The sequence below is a fragment of the Exserohilum turcica genome (genome assembly GCF_000359705.1).
Source record: "Exserohilum turcica Et28A unplaced genomic scaffold SETTUscaffold_1, whole genome shotgun sequence".
NCBI classification, from domain to species: Eukaryota; Fungi; Ascomycota; class Dothideomycetes; order Pleosporales; family Pleosporaceae; genus Exserohilum; species Exserohilum turcicum.
Window position 1 is genome coordinate 2026761 of NW_007359914.1, and position 21599 is coordinate 2048359.

General features: G+C 54.4%; 9 protein-coding genes across 9 annotated transcripts; 6 read left to right on the forward strand and 3 right to left on the reverse strand.

Annotated features, from left to right (window-relative positions):
* Positions 1–491: 491 nt before the first annotated feature.
* Positions 492–1773, reverse strand: SETTUDRAFT_162351 (uncharacterized protein). The gene is made up of 3 exons (XM_008022645.1): positions 1499–1773; positions 1108–1443; positions 492–1051 (listed from the first exon to the last, which is right to left on the reverse strand). Exons 1-3 carry the CDS (start codon positions 1763–1765, stop codon positions 614–616), a joined length of 1041 nt encoding a protein of 346 aa, XP_008020836.1. The 5' UTR covers positions 1766–1773; the 3' UTR covers positions 492–613.
* A 1123-nt stretch (positions 1774–2896) lies between these two features.
* SETTUDRAFT_133574 (uncharacterized protein) lies at positions 2897–5713 on the forward strand (the record flags this gene model as incomplete). The annotated part of the gene is made up of 1 exon (XM_008022646.1): positions 2897–5713. One exon carries the CDS (start codon positions 2897–2899, stop codon positions 5711–5713), a length of 2817 nt encoding a protein of 938 aa, XP_008020837.1.
* Positions 5714–6958: 1245 nt separating this feature from the next.
* Positions 6959–9186, forward strand: SETTUDRAFT_162352 (uncharacterized protein). Its single transcript, XM_008022647.1, has 4 exons — positions 6959–7546; positions 7593–8028; positions 8075–8905; positions 9166–9186. Exons 1-3 carry the CDS (start codon positions 6988–6990, stop codon positions 8838–8840), a joined length of 1761 nt encoding a protein of 586 aa, XP_008020838.1. The 5' UTR covers positions 6959–6987; the 3' UTR covers positions 8841–8905; positions 9166–9186.
* Positions 9187–9215: 29 nt separating this feature from the next.
* Positions 9216–9497, reverse strand: SETTUDRAFT_152805 (uncharacterized protein; the record flags this gene model as incomplete). Its single annotated transcript, XM_008022648.1, has 1 exon — positions 9216–9497. The coding sequence occupies one exon, from the start codon at positions 9495–9497 to the stop codon at positions 9216–9218; it is 282 nt and encodes a 93-aa protein (XP_008020839.1).
* A 391-nt stretch (positions 9498–9888) lies between these two features.
* SETTUDRAFT_40727 (glycoside hydrolase family 88 protein) lies at positions 9889–11676 on the reverse strand (the record flags this gene model as incomplete). The annotated part of the gene is made up of 4 exons (XM_008022093.1): positions 9889–10787; positions 10929–11403; positions 11473–11560; positions 11630–11676. The coding sequence occupies 4 exons, from the start codon at positions 11674–11676 to the stop codon at positions 9937–9939; spliced, it is 1461 nt and encodes a 486-aa protein (XP_008020284.1). The 3' UTR covers positions 9889–9936.
* Positions 11677–12784: 1108 nt separating this feature from the next.
* SETTUDRAFT_85548 (glycoside hydrolase family 5 protein) lies at positions 12785–14102 on the forward strand (the record flags this gene model as incomplete). The annotated part of the gene is made up of 2 exons (XM_008022219.1): positions 12785–13358; positions 13411–14102. 2 exons carry the CDS (start codon positions 12785–12787, stop codon positions 14100–14102), a joined length of 1266 nt encoding a protein of 421 aa, XP_008020410.1.
* Positions 14103–15299: 1197 nt separating this feature from the next.
* On the forward strand, positions 15300–17026 carry SETTUDRAFT_86587 (uncharacterized protein; the record flags this gene model as incomplete). Its single annotated transcript, XM_008022280.1, has 4 exons — positions 15300–15516; positions 15573–16011; positions 16061–16321; positions 16372–17026. 4 exons carry the CDS (start codon positions 15300–15302, stop codon positions 17024–17026), a joined length of 1572 nt encoding a protein of 523 aa, XP_008020471.1.
* A 1595-nt stretch (positions 17027–18621) lies between these two features.
* On the forward strand, positions 18622–19406 carry SETTUDRAFT_85645 (uncharacterized protein; the record flags this gene model as incomplete). The annotated part of the gene is made up of 2 exons (XM_008022226.1): positions 18622–18838; positions 18892–19406. 2 exons carry the CDS (start codon positions 18622–18624, stop codon positions 19404–19406), a joined length of 732 nt encoding a protein of 243 aa, XP_008020417.1.
* Positions 19407–19690: 284 nt separating this feature from the next.
* On the forward strand, positions 19691–20945 carry SETTUDRAFT_162356 (uncharacterized protein). Its single transcript, XM_008022649.1, has 2 exons — positions 19691–19998; positions 20118–20945. Exons 1-2 carry the CDS (start codon positions 19789–19791, stop codon positions 20565–20567), a joined length of 660 nt encoding a protein of 219 aa, XP_008020840.1. The 5' UTR covers positions 19691–19788; the 3' UTR covers positions 20568–20945.
* Positions 20946–21599: the final 654 nt, after the last annotated feature.

Genomic DNA, 21599 nt, shown 5'->3' on the forward strand with positions numbered 1-21599 from the left:
AGGCGAAGGCAGAGCGACTTTTCGGGGCGGGAACCGTCAGCGCGAGTCGACGGTTGCGGGTGCTCGTGGTCTAGGCGGTGGGAAGCGGGCATCAGACCAGACCCCCCCCTCTCAGCTTCTGGCGGTTTGGCAGAGGCTTGGCATGTGAAGATCACCAGCGCGCAATCCGTGCCGCCGGCGCAGGGACCGCCCAAGACATGGCACAACGCTCCCACGCGCCCTCTCTGCCTCGGCTTCACTAGCAGCACGGCGCGCGGGTTTGCGCTGCTCCTAGCACTCACTCACACACACACGCACATAGACATGGCGTTGTTTTTGCGCGTCCAAGCAGCACATGGCAAACGGAGCCCCGTCGCTTACGTACGCACCTACCGACGCCCGCCAGGCGAGGCTGGGGGTCCCGGGTGGAGCGCGGATGCATGCACCATGTATCGGTGTGGCTGTGCTGCATTGCGGAGCCATCTGTGTACTCGCCCAGCCCAGCCCACAGGCGCGTCCCGAGTTACCGCATTCATCCATTTCGATGCAGACATCTATCTATCTATGTAGCATGTATTGTACATTGGTGTGTTCCGACCGCACGCCATCTTGCGTGTGCCTGCAGCAGCCCGCTCTACCTCTTCCTCGGCAGCACAATGTTGGCTCGTGCTGCGACGCCCAGCTTGTGGATGGCATTGCGCCTGTCCCAGATGCCGCTGGTGCCCTGCACGACGGCAATGATCTCGTGTGCGATGCGCTGCGCAAAGCTGTTCTTTCCACTGCCCATGTTCCTCCTCTTGGACGCCGCCGCCATGATCCATTGGATGGCCGCCCGCCGCCGCTGCCTCTGCCCCAGCGGCACCGGGATCTGAAGCGCAACACCACCGCCCGCCGCGCCTCGTTGACTTCGAATGCGCAGGAGCGGTGCCACCGAGTCAATCGCCAGTGTCAGGTAGAGTACGGGGTTGAGCGGAAGGTGTGAAGGCGGGGGCGCGCCGGGGAGCAGCGGCTTCGAGGGGTTGATGGTGGGGATGGGTGATGTTCGGAGGTATTGCAGGATCAGTGCCATGTTCTGTGAACCATGTCAGCGGTGTGTGAACGTTACATTGGTCTAGTGGGCTGATCTACCCGCTCCGCAACGCTCTTCTTGCCGTGTTTCATGAGCAGATTAGTTACCTGGTCAACCACCGGATCGTGTCGATGCTTGACGTGGCCATCCTTGGGCAGTGGGAGAGATGGCATGTCAAATTTCAAGCCTGGTATCGCTGGCGCTGTCGACACCTTGTGCACGTCTGCCAGGCCCATGCCCAGCCCGCCCTCTCCGTTTGTTTGAGTCGTCATGGTCGAGTATGATCGCGATCCTTTTGGCGCGGCGTTTGGTGTCGCTTTGGACTGTTGGGCTTTGAGCTTGTCCTGCATCACCTTGGGCAGCATCTCCTGTGCCGCCTTGTCGCCTTTGACAACCTGCTCCACCGTCAGCGTGCGCCCTACCATGTGCAATGAATGCAATGGACCTCACATCTTCAACTGGCGTGCCCTGGCTAAGGTCGGGTCCCTCTCCGCCCATGGTCTGCGCCATCGAAGCTGCTTCCTCGGAGACATGTTCAATAGGCTTTGCGTCCTCTCGCTTCGAACGGTCGGCGGCGGGCGGTTTCGTTGAATCAGACGACAGGCGGAATTGCGACGGCGTCAATCCGAGGGCTGACCGTGCAGGCCATTGCACATGGCGCTTTGGGCGAAAGGCAATTGGTCGTGCAAAGGCGGCGATGTTTAATCTCGGCGGCATAATGGCGGGTTGTGTCGTGGGTAGAGTGACGTTCTTGCAAAGCGACGCTGAATATTCCAGCCCATTGTCGCGCTACTCGAGTGGTCCGTGCATTCTACGTCAACTCCAAAGATGCATCCCGACATCCACCCCAAACTGACCTCCAGCCTAATCACCGCACTAGTCGCTGCAGCGTATGAGATTGGTTTCACTGCTCTCAACGTGAATATGAGTCACAATGGGAGTCTGATAGTAGCCCGCGGCCGTACAGGGTTCGCTGTTTTAACATGTGCTCCTGTAAATGCTTGCACAATCAGGCCTCGGAGCAAGTGACAGCTACTATCCGGCTGCCATGGAGAGCCAGCATCCCTTCCCAATGGCGGATGGGTGGAGGTCAGGAATCAGGCAGCCGTCGAGCCCAGTTCGGTAAGCGTTTGTGCAACAAACAGAAAGAGCATTGCATGCATCACACACGTCAGTTGATGCCGGTGCCATCCAATGGCTTTCCATGCAGAGCATACTACTTCATCATTAAATTGGCGTCTGACTCACTTTGAACAGCTCATCCAAACTCACCACGCTCTTTAACAGTGCCGCAGTGAGTGATCTTGGGCCGTCTTCACGGCGCTCCCACTCGCCACACCACACGCCCTTGCCTGGAGATCCTCACTGCCTTGCCTCACGGTCGCTAGCTTCCCTGAGACCGCACCGCTACTGCCAACACTCGAGCGCCTTGGATATATGAACAAGTCATAGTTTCAAACTTGACCTTTTCGACCCCACCACCACACCACTTGACAGCTCAACTCAAACATTTCAAACTCTTCCACACGCTACTATCAACCTTTTGTCGTTATCTCCTACCAAGCCATATGCAAGTCACGACTATTCTCGACCTCAACCCTCCCTTCCTTGCCGTAAGTTGTCACACGCTTGTAGCCCACTTGTCGTTGTTTTCAATCCTCTTTCTGTTTCCTATAGGCCAAGACAAGCTGCAATTGGCCTTGAATCATCCTGTAACATAAGTACCTATGCATGTAAACAGCCCACTCATCTCACTCACTTGACGCAGGGACGGTGCTTCAAACCAGTGCGCTCCTGCAACCGAACCACCACCTATCAGCCTTGTATTTTCACTCACACGATTCCTTTATGGCAGGGCGCGGATATGTAGGTGGCGTGCCTAGTGCGCCCTCTCAGCTGCCATTGACATTCGGAAACGGTTACTATACTCTACCAGATCCCACTATTACCCAAATAGAGGACTACATGATGAACAATCAATCATCATCAGCCACAGCAACGAGCTCAACCGACTTGGTACTTCCACCACGCCCTGCATACGGCAAATTCGGGCATCCCGTTGTGCTCTTTGCCAATTACTTTCAGCTCAAAGGCATCGTACCCGAAACATGTCTGTATCGATATTCTGTTGTCATTACTAGCATAGACGGCAACATAGCGAAAAAGAAGAAGAAGAGGGCATTCGACCTACTACTGCAGACGGCTCCTTTTTCCAATTTCAAGATTGCCAGCGACTGCAGCCAGACTCTCGTGTCTGTGGAGAAGATCCCAATGCAGAAATGCTCGACCCACACGATTGTATGGTATCCGGAAGATGGCCAACCGTTTCCTCCGCCTAGCGCAGATGATTCGCCCCAAGTGGAGGCTTCCCGTACAAGGAACACTTACCAGGTTCTTATTGAGGAGCTTGGAACCGTATCACTATCCGAACTTCAGCGCAACCCGAATTACTCGCTCAAAGAAGAAGCAGTCCAAGCACTGAACATCATCATGTCTCATGGGCCTAGAGGCGATAGCAATATTTCAGTCGTGGCTGGTAAACGCTTCTTTCCGTACCGTAACCATGCGCAAGTGGAAATGATTGAACTGGGACGAGGGCTCCAGGCACTTCGAGGGTACTTCAGTAGCGTGCGAACAGGCATTGGCAGGATTCTCGTCAATGTCAACGTTGCGACTAGCACATTCTTGAAGCCCGAGCCGTTGCTTGAGTCTCTCAAGAGCTCGAATGGCGGAGGCCCGCCACGGGACGAGCAGGAGTATAACAAGTTGGCACGTATGTACAAGAAGGTCAGGGTAGGGACCGAATATCTTCCCAACAAGATGGCAGGCGAGCCAGCAAAGAAGCGGTTTTTTCGTGTCATCCACACACTGTCGCGGTGGGGACAGAACAGCACAAACGTCAGGTTCTTCAAGACGGATGCCGACGGCAAGGTGACACAGCCCACGGTGCAAGAACATTTCCAGCAAGCACACAACATAAGACTGGCTATGCCCCGGACACCCTTGGCGAATTGTGGCACAGATCAGGATCCCATGTGGATACCGGCCGAGTTGTGTTTTGTCATTCCAGGCCAGCCAGCGCGACGGCTGCTCGACCCGTTACAAGCAACAAGGATGATTGAATTTGCCGCTCGCAGGCCACCTGCAAACGCGTCGTCTATCGCGGCTCAGGGGCTTGCGGTGACGAAAATCAGTCCGGTGTTGGAGGGAAAAAATGTGCACCTAAGTGGCTTTGGCATTAACGTCAACCCAAACATGATTACTGTGTATGGCCGGGTGCTCATCCCCCCGCAGTTGGTGTACAGGGGGCAGACTCGATGCACACCACAAAATGGAGCCTGGAACCTAAACCCGCTCAAGCTGGGTGCAAACCCGTTTCGAAGGACGAGAAGGCTGCCTTACACGTTCAGCGCTCTGGTGCTTACCGTTGGTCGCCGCACGATGCCGGCTGCAGAGTTGGCTGGACTTGAATACCAGCTGAGCCAATTCCGAAGAACGCTGGGGGCATACGGCATGGAGCCTGCGCCGTTGCGAAAGCCATGCATGGTGGACGTAACCGACTACTTGGCCAAAGCAGATGGCAATTCTGTCAATTCTCTGGCGTTGAGATTGGAGAATGCGCTGCGGGATGCATACTCACTGAAGCCAATGTTTCTGTTTGTGCTTTTGCCGAGTGAGAGTGCGGCGCTGTACGACTCGATCAAGTACATCTGCGACTGCGTGTATGGAATAGCGACGGTGTGCAGCATCCGACACAAGTTTAGCCGAATGGCAGGGCAGGAGCACTACTTTGCCAATTTGGCGATGAAGTTTAATCAGAAGCTTGGCGGGACCAACCACACGGTCGACTTGGAGAGACTGGCGCCTCTGGACGAGCAGACGATTGTGTTTGGGATTGATGTCACGCACCCGTCGCCGGGAAGCTCTCCAGAGGCACCGAGCATTGCTGGTGTGGTGGCTTCGACGGACAGTACATTTTCGCAGTACCCGGCGAGCCTGCGCAGCCAGCAGGGCCGCAAGGAGATGGTGGTGGAGCTCGAGGACATGGTTTTCGAACGGCTGCAGCTTTGGCGGGTGCGGAACCGAATGAGCCTGCCCAACAAGGTGTTTGTATACCGAGACGGGGTATCGGAAAGGCAGTACGGCAGTGTGCTTGAGGAAGAGTGTGGTGCGTTCAAAAAGGCATTTGGGCGGCTGTACGGGGCGGAGGCGAAGCACCCGCGGATGACGTTGATTGTGGTGGGCAAGCGGCACCACACGCGCTTTTACCCGGCCAGGGCAGACTACACGGACGGGAGGACGGGCAACACGAAGCCAGGGACGGTGGTGGATCGCGGCATGACGGGCAACGCCTACGACTTCTTCCTCGTGGCACACCAAGGGCTGCAAGGGACGTCGCGGCCTGCGCACTACATTGTGCTCAAGGACGAGAACAGGGTGGGGGCAGACCAGATGCAGGCCATGACGCACAACCTGTGCTATACATTTGGGCGGGCAACGCGGGCAGTGAGCGTGTGCCCGCCAGCGTACTATGCCGACCTAGTGTGCGAGCGCGGGCGGTCTTATCTGCAGCACGTGCTAAAGAGCAACGACGGAGTTGTTTCTGCGGGCATGTGGTCCAAGGACGTTCACTCGAGCCTGGTGGAAACAATGTACTATATTTAGGGGCAGCATGGGCGGGACGAGGAGAAGACGGTCTTGTGATTTGTTTTGCGTGGGCAGAGTCGACGGTGCTTGCGTGTCGGACACTGGCTGGGCGTGGCAGGCTGTTGGCCGTTGGCTGTTGCACGCCCCTCCCCGCCAACGACCGGCTCTGGGCGATGCGGGCTGGATCAATCAGGACGGCGGGCTGGCGGAGCCCACTTGCAGCCCACGGCCTCTGCCAGTGGGGTGAAACAAGAGTGGCTGGGAGGGGTGGGGGGGGGCGCCCTGCCGCTGGTTGGCTGCCCGCCGCTGCGGCCTAGTGTGGGGAAGGGTGTGACCGCTCCCTCGTCTGCTGTCTGCTGCTGCTGCCTGCCGCCCGCCAGCAGCCCCTCCATGCCCGCTATTATGCCTGCCCGCCCATGCCCGCCCTCGCCCTCGCCTCCCCTCCAGCTCGCCGCGCCCAACTCCCTCCCCCCCCCCGTGAACCACCGTCGCCAGCACCGTCGCTCGAGCACCACCACGCCCCTCTATCGCCCTCCTTGCCCCCCCCCAGCGGCACTTGTTATCGCGCCACGCTATGCGGAGTTGCGCCGCTCCGATTGGTCACATGCACACGGCGTCACGCCGGCCGCAATAGCAGGCGCGCTAGGCTGCTTTGGGCTATACACATGCCCGCTAGGCCCGCACGTGATAGACCCCTACTATCGCTGCACCCAGCACCGCTGCCAACTGCCAACTGCACCGCGCAAAAATAAACAAAAAAAGAGAGGGGGGAAAAAAGACGCCACATGAAATACTCGCCCTAAAAGCAATGGCCCAGGCAAGTGGGCTGCAAGTGCTGGCGGGCGGTTGATCTCCAGGTCAGGGCTAGCTTATCGCTCCCATACCAAGGCGGTGACAGCTTACAGCGCGCCATGGCCATGATCGCATTTCCATTTCCCTCGCCGTTCCGATCCTCGCCCGCCGACCGCCCGACCACCACCACCACCACCGCCGCCACGACTCACTGCACTGCACACTGCACACTGCACACTCCACCCCGCGCACCACTGCACAGCGCACCGCTGCACCCGCCATACCCATCCACTCCCCGCTGCACTGCTCCCGCGCCCTGCAAGCTATCCACGCGTCACAAGGGTACCGAGTGCCCCATGTGCCTGCAGAGCCTCGACCGCCCAGTGGAACCACCGCAGTCCCCCCATCGCGAACCCGCCTCACCTCCGTCATCCCACCACCCCCCCCAGCCAGCGCAACACCTCCCCCCCCACGCCGGCGCAGCAGCCATGATTGAAACAATGGATCGCGGGAGCCTCTACGAACACGACATTCCCTCGCTGAGCGCCTCGCTCGAAGCCTTTGACCCCGAGCGCAGCATGCACTCGACGTACAGCAGCCGCTCCAACCTGCACTCGTCGCGCTGGAGCTCTGCGCACGACGACCTCGACTCCGAGACCGAGTCGGACGGCCCCTGGGCCCCGCCCGCCTGGCAAAAGTCGCAGTCGAGCAACCACTGGTACCGCAAGTCGCTGCTCGGCGAGAGCGCGCTGCGCAACAGCCCCTCCAAGTCGCCCTACCGCTCGGATCGCGAAATCACGCCTTCGCGCATACCCCTCCCAGAGTCGCCCTACAAGATGACGCCCCGCACAAGCCCGGAACCCATACCAGAGGAGGAGCTGCGCTTCCTGTCCAGCACCATCGCGTCGCGCCTCCAGAGCCCCGCCCTCGCCGCCCCGCCAGACGCCGACGCCGACGACGACATGGACGCCATGGACGCCCACCCCACGACGCCCGGCGCGCCCCCGGAAATCGACCTGGCCCTGTCGCATCACGGCTCGGACACGCCAACAGAGGGTTGTAAGTACTCCCGATCCATGCGCGCTGTAGAAACTGACAGCCCTAGTCATGCGCTTTGCTTACAGAGGAGAAGCCAAGTTCCGTACCGCCCCCATTGAAGACACCATCTCCACCTTTGCAAGTGGCCTTCACATCTTCACCAAGTCGCGCGCCAATGTCATCCTGACGCTCGCCACGGTCCTGTTCTCGTGGATCCTGCTGCAGCCATGGACGGCCAGCCTCATTCCCGACGTCGCAAACGTCGCAAACATGGCCAAGCAGTTTGAGCCGCTCCTGTATGCTTCTGAAAACGTCATTCCGCGGTCGCGCGAGCTCGCAGAGGCAAGTATTGCAGTCCAGGACCTGGGCGAGAGCGTCCGAGCCACAAACATGTCGGCGTCCTCAGTCATCATCGACCAGCTCGACGACTTGGGCGACAGCCTCAAGATTCTGTCGGAGAAGATTACGAGCTTCTTCACAAACGTGGATGGTGACATGGACTCGTAGGTATACTTCGCTCGACACTCACACACCCACTAATGACTGTAGCATTCTCATCACCATGGAGTGGGCGAAGCGCGAGCTACAGAGCATACAGGGCCCCAAGATTGGCGTTATTGATACAGTCATAGGCAACATACACGGCGGCCTGAGCAAGATTGGCCTGCTCGAGCGCAATGGCTCGCCCACGCCCATCGGGCGCGTCGTCAACGACGTCCTCGGCCACACGACGCAGCAGCGCTCCAAGGCCACGCTGCAGCGCACGTTTGACTACCTCCTCTCTACTCTGGAGGAGAACATTGCAAACGAGCTGGCGCGCGCAGACGTGCTGTTCCAGCTCTTTGAGAGCGTGGACCGCCAGTTCCACAACCTCCACCGCTCCGTCGCCAAGGAAGAGGACTCGCTCGCAAACCGAAAAGACGAGTTCCTTGCCTCCATGTGGCGCATGACCATCAACAACAAGATGAAGATCAAAAAGTACGAAAAGAACCTCAAGCTGCTCAAGGACGTGCGCGCCTCGACTCTGATCAACAAGTCGGAGCTCAAGGGCCACATCCAAATCATCCACTCTGTCAAAGACCAACTCGACAAGGCGCGCAAAAACCTCATCAGCCCACTGATCCGCCGGGCCCAAAGCAACAGCTTCGGCCTGGAACAACAACTCAACGACTTGACCGGAACCTATGGATTTCTCAAAGACCTCCGCGACGGCCAGAAGAAAAAGGTTCTCCAGCAACTATGGGGCGAGCCCAAGAAACGCATCTCCATTACGGCTGGCGGGAGAGAAGAAGAGATTGAAGAGGGAGAGCACTAAAAAAAATACCTCTCCATTATTCTCTTGTGTCGCTCTCTCTCTCTCTCTCTCTCTCTCTCTCTCTCCTCTTCTTCTTCTCCATTATAGACTCTTTTTCTGGCGTTTGAGGAGAAAACACACACACACAGATACCTGGTTGAAAGTCTTATCATCATCACCTTTTTCACTAGCATAGCAAGCGACTTGGCATAGACAAATGGAGAGCGCGCGTCTGAGGGTTCTTATCTTTTGCTTCTATCCATTGGCGGCGTTTTGCTGGCGTCACAACATCACTCATCGGAGACACTTACGCATGTGGTTGGGAAAAAACATGTCGTCGTCTCTGTCTCTCTCTCTCTCTCTCTCTTACAACAAGCGATTTTTGTTGTTATTTAGTCATGGGTGCTTGGCGTTGTTGTTGTCATTTCTGGCGCAACAAGGCGACTCGAGGCGTACATGGCATCCTGAGCCGGATTGGATCGGATTGGATTGGACTGGACTGGACTGGAATGGAATAGAATGGAATGGATTGATTGGGTTGGGTTGGGATGGAATGTTTTGGGTTTGTGATTTGAATTGGATTTGGATGGGATTGGCTTGGGTCTGGACTCGGTCGGAAAGGATAACTGCGTTGATTTTTTTTTCTTTTGCGTACAGTGTAAGGTATACCTGTTTCATAGGCTTGTATACGTCTACGTAGCTGTTTTGAATATAGCATTCAAACTTCACGCTTGTGCCTTTTTCAATATCTTGTAGTGCCTTGTACAAGACATGCTATCGCTTGTTTCCAAAGCATGTTTACGTAGGCTGATGTCCTCCCAGCTTGCCCGGAACAGGAAAGGTGAAAGTGTAGCCATCTCGCCGTTGCACTAACCGTTTCTTTTCTTTTCTTTTTCCCTTCTTTGTAGGGTTTCGTAAACATCCTGATTAGGCATTCCTTCCACTACTTAGGTTAACGGCATTCTGCAACTACATGTGAAACCCCTTTTTCTTCCTCACACCACTGCCACAACAGCAGTCGGATAAGAAAAACAACGAATAAGATGTTCTATCGAATCTTAGAGAAAAAAAAAGAAATAGAAGAGCAAGTAAGAGAGGGAAGAAGAAGAAGAAGAAGTTAAATCAATCCAGCCCTCAACAGCTGATTCCCAAACTCGAGTAAATAGTAATCCGCATACACCAGCCCATGATCCTTATACTTTTGATGCGCATGCTCATTCCAGTTTGTCGTGCTATGTCTCAGAATAGCATCGAAGGGGGATTCATCAACCAAGAACTGTTGTTGTTGTTGTTGTTGTTCTTTGTCCACCGCCACCACGCCATTCGCATGTCCATTACTCGGCGCCACCGTCTTCGCAGGCACCCTGAACGAAGCCAGTGTGCCATCATACGCCAGCTCGAGCGTCTGCGCCACGGTCTCCAGCGCCACAGCCAGGAAATCCGGGGTTGACGTCTGGCCCGGAGCTGCCATTTGCGCCGCGACTGGGGCGCTCACGCCCTGCAGCGCCTGGTGCAGAATCAGAAACCCGTTTGCGGCTATGACGCCGGCAGATACGTCGCGCAGCGGGCTTGCAGCATCGTGCTCGGCATCCAGCGGGGCGTCAAAGTCCCAGCGTGGCACCAGACTGCACGCCCAGTTCCCGCGGCCCTCGGCGCAGCGCGCGAGAAAATACTCGGCACAGCGCATCGCCGTCGCCAGGAACCTTGTGTCGCGCGTCCACATGTACGTCTGCGCGAAGCCCATGATGGCCCACGCTTGGCCGCGGCTCCATGTCGAGGCGTCGGCGTGGCCCTGGTTGGTGAGTTTGGACTGCGGGAGTCCCGTGTGCGGATCAAAGTTTACCAGGTGGTACGACGAGTAGTCTGGGCGTAAGATCTCGCTGATGATGGAGTTGGCGTGCGTCGTGGCAATGTGGGCGAGGTGTGGTGACGCGGTGTGGTGCGCGGCGAAGTAGAGGAGGTCGAGATCTAGGTGTGGGATTGTTAGGAGTGGGATTGTTAGGAGTGGGGGAATGTGGATATGGAGAAGGAGGAGGAGGAGTAGTAGCAGAAGAATTACAATGCAGACTGGGAAATCAGAATACAAAAAAAAAGAGAAAAGAAACATACTACACATGCTATCGATGATGACCAAGAAATTCTCCTGCATATCAGTAAGACTATACCGGTCATTCACCGCAACATCCCAGCTGCGAATCGCCTTGACACGCTCATCATAGCGCGATGCAAGCGCCTCAGCCGCATTGACAACGCAAGCCAGACTGTCCTTGTTGCCCGTCAACTCCCAGTCGCGCTGCAGCGCGGGCTGCACGATGAAGCCCATGTCGTGCGTGTCTGTGCGGCTCGACATGTCGCGGATGGCCACGCTGTAGTGCCGTCCCAGCTTCAAAAGATGCTCTTGGATCCCCGGGCGCAGTGCCGCTGGGAGCGACACGGCTTGCGGGTACTTGATGCTGCGCTCCAGTAACGCGTAGATGCAGCCGGGGAAGAAGCCGCACGTCCAGAAGGAGGCTTCCCGCTCTTCGTAGCGGCCTGCATTGGGTCCTGTCTGGGGAACGGTGTGTGGGTAGGATTGCAAGGGGGCCTGAATGACTTTTGTTAGGACTGGTGCAAGGGAACTTGGATATGGGGATTGCAAGATTGATTTACGCACTTGTTGCTTCAGGCCTCGCTGTGCGACTTGAATGATCTTGGCGAGCACGTTTTCAGAGTAGATTGCGCTGAGATTGAAATTTTTGACTCTGGCATGTGAAGGCTTGAGTTAGAATAGGTTTCATCCATGGAAAAAAAACACGGTTTTTTTTTCTTACACGCCGGCTTTGGGAATTTCGCTGATGTCTTGAATGGCACCTCCCATCTTGACTCGTTTTGCGGAGTTTTTTTCTTGGTGAAACGAAAAAAAGAAGAAATTTTTTTTGAAATAGATGTGGTGAGGTGTTGTGGTTGCTCTTGGGGTACTTGGAGTATTTAGAGTACTTAGATAAATGACTCTATCCTTGAACAAGACACAAAATGCTTCTTGGAGGATACCACAAGGACGAGAAGAAGGTGCAACTGAAAGACGCTTGCAAATGCAATCGTCGACGTTTAACCCGCATCTGAGCGACACAGGGCGTTATTTCAGTCGTCCATCTGATCCGTCATCGGGTTATCTCTGTCCATACCTTAGGCTCGACGTGTTAGGCGGGAGCGAGCGGGGATCGGCATTACACCGATGCCCGCAACCTCCGCTCCGCCCCCGTCCGTCTGTTGTCGACAACAAAGGTAACACGCCCGCCCGCACATATACATGTCGCTTGCAGCGTGGAAATGTACTCTGGGATAGGAGACCCCTGTCTTTGCTCCTTTTCCGTTTCGCTTAATACCCCAGAAAACTTGTTGTTTTTCCTCGCGAAAGGTCGGACCGCGTTATTGCCTAGAATGCGTGTAATATGGCACTATACACGGAGCAATTTCGGTCCACTACTGTTATGGCGTGTGGTTGCAAGGCACGGTCTTTATATCTGTGTGTATATATATTATTATTATTATTATTATTGTAGTTTAACGTCCTTTCTCAGCCCAAAGGGCTATATAAGACGTGCAGGCTTAAGGCCTGCAAGTAACTACGTAGGCTAGAATTTAATCTAGGTACAAATTGAGTAGGTACAATGTAGGGGGTTATCTAAATGAAGGTGAGGCTCGTAGCCCAGTAGTTTTTTAGTGAGTAACTCTCTCAGATCTTTCACTTTAAATGAGTCTTCCTCTCAAGTTTTAACGAGTAACTCTCTCAGTCGAATAGGTAGTTTAATGAGTAACTCTCTCATGTGGGTGGACCATAAATATGGTTGTGAGGGGATGTGTGTATATATAGCCCAAGTGAAAAATTCTAGAACACCTCCGGACAACTGTGATACTATCCAGCCCAACCATCTTTGTACCCGTCCGTCACGATGCTGCCTCGTGTCGTCTTGGGATTCTTGCTGATGTCTCTGGTGGCTGCCGCCCCGGGATCCGTGGAGAAAAGGCAGAAAGTCACTGCGCTACCATTGTCGACTCGAGGCCGAGACATCATCGACGGTACTGGCAATGTCTTCCATTTCATCTCCACAAACTGGCCAGGACACCAGGAAATCATGATCCCCGAGGGCCTTCAGTTTGCCTCGGCCGAGGACATTGCAGCGCGGCTCCCAAAGCTTGGTCTCAACTCCGTACGCATGCCGTTTGCAATTGAAATGGTAGACGACTACCTGGCAAACAGCCCCAAGCAGACGCTTGAGAAGAGCGTCTTGAATGCCGTCCCGGGGACCAACGGAACCGATTTGTTAAACGCCATCTTGAAAAACAACCCGAAATTCACAAAAGACACCACCAGACTGCAGGTCTGGGATGCCGTTGCCCAGGCGCTGTCGGACCAAGGCATCCTCATCCACCTTGACAATCATGTCAGTAAAGCCATGTGGTGCTGCGCTCAGGACGATGGAAATGACTGGTTCGGAGAAAAGTACTTTGATGTGGAAAAGTGGAAGCAAGGCCTCGCATTCATGGCCAAACACGCAAGTACAGTGCGTAATCAGTGCTGGTGTGTAAAGCTAACCGCTCCAGGCCCAAGAGAACTGGAATACATTTGTCTCGATAGGTCTACGCAACGAGCTGCGTGCCGCGCAGCAGGCCGAACCCGTAGACTGGTACACATGGTACGTCCACATGACGGCAGCCGCCGACGCCGTGCACACGGCCGCGCCCAATGCCCTCATCTTCTTCTCTGGCCTCTCCTACGACACCTACATCGACCCCATCCCGCTGGGCCAGCCGCTGCAAGGCACCGCCAACACGGCGACAGCCGGCAAAACCGCGACATTTGACCCCAGCACATTCGCGTGGAAGAACAAGATTGTGCTCGAGATCCACAAGTACGACTTTGAGCAGACCCATGACGATTGCACCACCTTCAAGACCAAGTGGTACCAAAAGGGCTTCCAGGCCGTCAACGCCTCCGACCCAAATACCAAGCACCTTTTCCCAATGGTCATTTCAGAATGGGGCTTCATTAACAACGGCGTCTACTGGAACCAAACCACGTATGCAGCGTGCCTCGTGGAAATGGTCAAGGAGTACAAGGTTGGCTCCATGAATTGGGTGCTGGCCGGTAGCTATTACCTACAGACGCGTCCCGGCAGAACGCCTGCTACGCTCATCGGACCAGATGAGGCGTGGGGCATTTTGAACTATGACTGGTCGGATACCAGGTCGCCTGTTACCGTGGAGAATAGTCTGCTCAAGATGGGAGAGGCGTTGAGTTAGTGAGGGTTTTGGCGCTATTTTATGCGGTTTGGGGAGGACATGGGTTGGATCTGTAGAGGGGTTTAGTCATTGCTGAGATAACTGGATTATAGTATGGTAAATACATACAATTTGCCACAGTCATTTCAACCAGTACCAAGGCATAAACGGTCACAGTGTACCTAACTGTTGTCTTGTATTGTGTACTCTACTGTGTTGTGAAAGCCGCTGCATTAGCACGCCGAAATCACTCATAAAACAAACAAACTGTCGCAGTATACATAGCCTCCGCTGACGAGGTTAGAGAATGATATTTTCCTCCAGCAGAAATACATTCTAGCCGTTTGATATACAAGTTGCAAGAAGATGAATTGCGCGATTTTTCATGAAAGCTTATCACAGGAACAATGCTAGTACGTCCACCAACTCAGCGGCTAAGTTGGCACAGCATGTGTTATCCTTTTTCGATAGATCTTGCATCGATCTACAAAGACGTTCAATAAGACATGCACACAAGTGTATCTATCCCTTTTGTACTACCGCAAGTCACTTCCTAACATGGCTATTTCCTGAAGAGAAGACATTGTGTGGTGCGAAAATAGGCAAGGGATGTCCCTAGATCAAATTGTGGCAATCGCGTGAGTGGCGATAAGGATAGTATCAACCTATTCCTCCACAAATGAAGAGCCAGGGATGATTTTCTATACTTGGTGGCGTCTGCAGGCATCGGGTTTATCGTCTATTGAGCTGAGGCATGTAATAGGTCAAGTCCCATGTAGATACCTCGAGGAACACGCCTCGCCAAGCCACGTCTCGCCAAGCCTTCCGACAGCCACGACGAGATGAGCGTCCATCCATGTGGCTCCACCGTCTCTCTCCACAAATATGCAATCCTCCACAGTTATCCGCAGTCCAAGCAGGGTGATCTCCTTGCGTAGTATGTCGGATCATGAGATCTCGGGTGCAAAGAGGCTCTTCCCCGCACCAAGCCATCTACAAGGGGAAATAAGCCGATGCCCGCACAAGACGCGTACATGTCGTTTACCCAGGGCAATGCTTACCACCACAAGGACCATGCCTACAACCACGGGAGCTATTTATTAGACGAAATTTTAGGTACCGTTAAGCCTCGATTTCTCCACCCTACTAGGTACCATCTCCTGTTTTTCTTGCCTCGCATAGTTACTTCCGAGGTCGTGCCGAACACAATCAACAACAATGGCGAGCGCGCAGCCTCCCGACGAGAACAAGGCCGTTGCGAATCGCGCGGCCGACGTCGATACCGGCGTCATTGCGCCTGCGGATGCGCCAAAGAGATCTCCGTGGAAGGCGTGGATGTACCTCTGGGAGTGGTATCCCAAGCACTATCCCCCGGAAGAAAGGAAGCTTTTGAGGAAAATGGACGCCTGCCTCCTGACTTTCTGCTCCTTCATGTGTATGTCGACCCGTGCTCTGCGGAATGCGCAAACACTAAAGACCAGTGAAACACAGTCTTCCTCAAATGGCTCGACTCTTCAAACATTAAAAACGCGTACGTGTCCGGCATGAAGGAAGAGCTGCATCTGTATGGAAATGAGTACTCGCTCTTCGACACGTTCTACAATGTCGGCTATCTGGTCTTCCAGGTCCCGTCGCTGCTATTCCTTTCCCGACCCAAGCTTGCAAAGTACTACCTGCCCACCATGGAAGTGCTCTGGTCTATTGTGACGTTCTGCCAGAGCCAGATGCGGAGCAGAAACGACATATATGGCACTCGCTTCTTGCTGGGTCTCCTGGAGACTCCCGTAGCCTCCGGTACGACGTACGTTCTCGGTTCTTGGTATAGGCCGGAAGAAGTTTTCAAGCGCACCGGAGTCTGGTACGTGTCTAACAACATTGCCGTCATGTTCGGTGGCTATCTGCAGGCTGCGGCCTACAAGAATCTCAATGGGTGAGTTTGCAGGTGCCCAATCTTCAAACACCATGCTCAAGTGTCGTAGGGTTCACGGCATGTCCGGATGGCGTTGGCTGTTTATTATCGACGGTGTAATCTCCCTGCCAATTGCTCTTGCGGGATATTTGATTTTCCCCGGCCTTCCGAGTAGCAAGAAGCCGTGGTGGCTCACGAGCAAGGAACACGCATTGGCTCGGTCGCGCATGATCAATGCCGGTGTAAATCCTAGCCAAGACCTAAGCTGGGCCGTGGTAAAGCGCACGCTTACGCGCTGGGAATTCTATATTGGTGTCCTCTGCTACACCTTGTAAGCCATACACGTTTTAGTGAGGTCTCTTCGTACTGACACACAATCAGCTTCCTATCGTCATCCTACCCTCATGGCCAGATGGCCATCTGGCTCAAAGACCTGGCGGCTAAACACCCGGGTGCGTACACGGTACCTCAGATCAACACGATTCCTACTGGTGCCCAAGGCGTCTCCGTGTTTGCCGCTATACTCGCCACGTCGCTCTGCATAGTCTACCCTCTCTGGTCCATCTTTTCCATTGTACAGGCCATATACATGGTCGCCAACATCTCGCTGCTGGTCTGGAACATCCCCAAAGGCTGGCACTTTGCCTGCTACTACCTCCTCGGAGTCTCTGCAGCAATCACACCCATCCTCATGCCCTTTATCAACATGGCGCTGCGCGACGACGCCGAGGCACGCGCCGTCACCGTCGGCGCAATGCTGACTGCAGGATGGGCCGTGTTTTCCTTCTACCCCATTACCGTGTTTCCCATTGTCGAAGGCCCGAGATGGACAAAGGGGTACGCGGTCAATATTTGCTTCATCGTCGCCTGCTGGGCTACCTTCCTCGTCATGCAGTATCTGTATAAGAAGAGCGAGAATAGGCAGCTCCCGCATGTGGGCGGAGGACCTGACAATGACGACGAGGAGCGCATGAGCGGTGTGGATGTCAAGAATGGCGTGCAGATGGAGGTGGAGCATACTGACCTGCGCAAGTAGATGTAGGTAATCATGCAATTGAGAAGCTTAAGCTTTATTATAAATATGAGTCTGGTGATGTCGAATGGTGCGATTATTGTTGGGAGACTAATCTGTGAATTGGTATAGTGCCTGATCAAGTTCAGGATACGGCTGAGCACGACATCAGCTGCTGCAAATCCATAGCCGCAGTATGACAGAGAAGTGACAAACGAAACCGACATGTTTAGGCTTGGCTGTCGAGAGCCCGCTGACCAGGACAAACGATTACTAGCGATGTATCTAAGCTGTCCTCAGCGTCTTTTGCGCAGTCCAACGCGTGTCGTCGCCCAAGCACAACATCAACGTCACAGCGTCGTCGTACCGAAAAATCTCATACCTAACCATGAAAAAAAAGGTGACATAAAACACACTTTGTTGATCCATGGGCTTCCTCCTCCCCATACTTAATAGCGTCAGCATAACGCACAGCCAACGTGAACGTGCCGTGTTGCAGAAGCTTGACGTGAATCCCATGGCATAGTGGGGTACGTACACAGACTCCACATACTTACAGTACAGCAATCACAATAGCCCCCAGCCATGGAAAAGTTCCTAGTTCCAATTCCGCATCTTCCACATCACAGCGGGGAATGGAGCAGAGACACACAATCACACTCACACTCACCAAATGTCCCATGTTATCTCAGTATGATGTCGTCGTGCCGCGTACGCGCTAGCACAGTACCGTCCAATCAGGTGCTTCCCATGGGCAGCCCTGTGGACCCCGCTGCCCCGCATTCCGGGATCCCGGTGCCATGGCGAAGACCCACTTTGATAGACCCCCCCCCCCGCGGCTGTATCTGTCTGTGTGTCTGTCTGGTGGTGCCTGCAGGATGCGCACTTCAGCATCGTGATAACGGAATCAAGGCACGGGCGGTGGCAAGTTGTGATCGATCGTATTCGGTTTCCTGTGGCGTTGAGTTCCAAGTCTGTTTGCTGCTGCTGCTGCTGCGCTGGGAAGTAGGATTCAGCTGGTGCGTTGGGCCTGTGCTGCTTCGACGAATTGTGGGCTGCTGACGCCGCGGAAGTCACGATGCTTTGGCTTGATGATGGGCCAAGGTCGAGTGAGGAAAGGGGGTTACGCGTATTCTGGATGAGCTGGTATTACATCATTTGTGTTTTGTGCAGAGTATACATGTCAGCCAGAGACTGTTGTGTCTTCCCATAGCCATTTCTGACTTTCTCTCTCCTCCATGCCCTGTCTTGCTGTTTACCTACCTACCGCTATCAGACCCTCAAAAAAAATACCACAAGGAATGGCTGCTCTGCGCTCTTCAAGTATGACGATGCGCCGCTTTGCGCGCCCAGCTCTGCCTGCATTGCGCATACAGCCCCTCGCAGGCCGTCTGCAGCGGCGCAGCCTCGCGTCGCACCAAGACGTGACGTATCCGCAGGTTCCGTATGAAAAGGCGGAGAACGTGGGAGAAAAGAAATTCAGCCAATTCGACGTTGCAGGAAAAGTCTTCGTCGTCACAGGTGCAGGCTGTCCTCCTCCCAATTTTCAGAGCAGATATCATGGTTTTGTGCCCAAGGCTAACGTGACGACAGGCGGAGGTCGAGGTCTGGGATTGTGTATGGCGGAAGGCCTGGTTGAGGCGGGTGGCAGAGTACATTGCCTCGATCGGTTACCGGAGCCTCCCAAGTCGTTTCAGGAAGCACAGGAGCGATTGAACAGCCCCGATGGTGGAGACCTAGTGTACCACCGTGTCGATGTTACGGATGAAGGGCCGCTGCAAAAGTGCATTGAGGATATTGCTGCCGAACGAAAAAGACTGGACGGACTCGTTGCAGGTAGGGCAAGCTCATGAGAAAAAAGTGCTGTAGACTGACCTTGTGTTCTGTAGCCGCTGCAATCCAGCAAGTCACACCGGCTCTTGACTTCAAGAAAGAAGACATTGAAAAGATGCTAGAGGTAAACTACACTGGCGTCTTCCTCACAGCCCGCGAATGTGCTCGACAGATGATGAAGTACAAGATCCAGGGCTCCATCTGCCTCATCGCATCCATGAGCGGCACCATTGCCAACCGAGGCTTCATGGCGCCCGTCTACAATTCCTCCAAAGCGGCTGTTGTGCAGCTTGCACGCAACCTGGCCATGGAGTGGGGGAGGAAGAATCCAGACGGTTCAGGCGGCATCCGAGTCAACTCGCTGAGTCCCGGTCACATTGTGACTCCCATGGTTCAAGCCAACTTTGACGCTGGCGAGGCCGACCGCGAAGAGTGGGAAAACAACAACATGCTGGGCAGGTTGAGCACGCCCGAGGAATACAAGGCTGCGGGGCTGTTCATGTTGAGCAAGGCGAGCAGCTACATGACTGGGCATGACCTGAAGATGGATGGCGGTACAACGGCGTGGTAGCCGGTGCTGTCAGTTCCTAGCGCAGTGCGATTTGAGTGTTTTCAGTGTTTTTCAGCGACTGGTCCGGCGTTTGGATGGATAGCGATTCGTCATCAGCTATGGTATGCTCCGAGTAATATTCCAAATATAAAAAATCAAGTGCCAAGATGGATATGATATCAGTGGCAGTGTGGAGGTGTGGTGCGGGACGTACCAATAGCCGTGCGCAGGGTCGCAGGGGCGCCTTCCCCACCCGGCTCTAGTTTACAACCGGACTATCTGTCCTTCCGCCCTCCCCTTGCGACAGCTGTACAATTCGCGAAGACAGACTAGAGAGCGACAACGAGTAGGGTGTGCAAGCGTTTGCAGCTCCCGAATCCCAGGACACGTGCACATCATCACCATGGACCGGTTAGCACGACTAGTCAGCTGCGTGCTGCTTGCTCTTCTCCCCCTCACCGCGGCCCTCAAATTCGACCTGCATCCCGTGGCCGAGCGCGACGCCGCCCGGTACGAGCGATGCATTAGGAACTTTGTTGCCAAGGAGCAGCTGGTAGTTGTTACGGCGACTCTGGACGGATACAGAGGCGATGGACAGAGGGTGAACATGCATGTACGTTTGTAAACCACACACGACAATTGCGTCTGGCACATGCACGCGAGCATTGCAAAGAGTCGCAGCAGCAACCAATTTCACCAGTCAATCGGCCCGCTAACACGACGATTGTCTAGATCCGTGATGCAATGGGCAACGACTACCACCGGCCAAAGGACGTGGTTGGCGAGAACCGCTACGCATTCACGTCGCACGCCGACTCGGTCTTTGACGTGTGCTTCGAGAACGTCTTCACATCGGCCTCGTCGTCCAAGTCGATTACGCCCCGCCACGTGGAACTCGACATTGACATTGGCGCCGACGCAAAGGACTGGAGCTCTATTTCGGCCACGGAGAAACTGAAGCCTGTCGAGGCCGAGCTGCGAAGGATCGAAGAGGTGGTTGCGGAAATCGTCATGGAGATGGATTATCTGAGGAACCGCGAGCAGAAGCTCAGAGATACCAATGAGAGTACCAACGAGAGAGTCAAGTGGTTTGCTATCGGCACCATGGGCATGCTGGTTGGACTGGGTGCCTGGCAGGTTGTGTACCTCCGCGCTTACTTTAGGAGTAAGCACCTCATCTAGGCGCTTGTTGGACTGTCGATTGAGGTGGTTTTCTGGAGCTTTGCGAGGCGTGCTTGGGTGTAAGAGTTGGAGAGACGAGGAAAGGAAAGGAAAGGAATCGAAAGCGAAAGCGAAAGAGCTTGTGTATTGACGCGAGTATGAGAGCAGAATCATGGGAGTTGCATACTTGGCTGGCAGGGCAATTGTTGCGGCGTTGGTAGGATATGATATCAAAATTTCGAGCCGTGCTCATAACATGATAGCGCTCGTGTCCTATTCTGATTTCCTGTGGTGTATGGATAATATGCTGGTGGCCATGTGCGGAGGTATTCCGCCAGTGTACATACGCCTGTGTAAGATGGCATGTGCGCATGTGCTAGTTGGGGAATCATGTATTCTTTTTTCCCTCGGCTCTCTGAATTCTTGCCGGGGCTAGACTCTTGTTCCTTAGACTCGGCTGACGCTGGAGTTGCTGTTGTCAGGCTTCGGGGTGTCAAGGGAGGGCCATCTGCAGTATCGGATGCAACATGTGGACTGCTCAAAAAGGACAGTAAAGAGGACTGAATATCGCTACGATCCAAAGACCGAACAATTAAGACTGTCATTTGAAGTTTGAGAGCAAGATTACAGTTGTATGACGGTCCTTCTACTGTACAAACCAATGGCTAAACAGCAGCCTACATCCCCGCAGATGTATTTGAAATGCCAGTCTCAGCAGTAGGCGCTCCATACGTTACCTACTGCATTGGAGCGGCGGATGTGCAAACAGGACGCAGGAGATGCAGTTGTTAGGACTCATTGAGAATGCCCCGGCACAGTGAGATGCCTCGGAGCATGTCCAGTCTTCTTGTATAATCAAGATGATAATAGTCGTATTCATAAGGCTAGCGCACTTTCAGCCTGGCTGGATGGTTGAGGTACTTAACACTGGGCGATGACGCTTGCTGATTGCTGACCGTAGACTTGGAGTCTTGACGCTGATATCATCTCTAGCGAAACGGCTCTCTCAAGACTGGCGACTACAAATCCTCTGGGATCCTAGCGATAAACCTG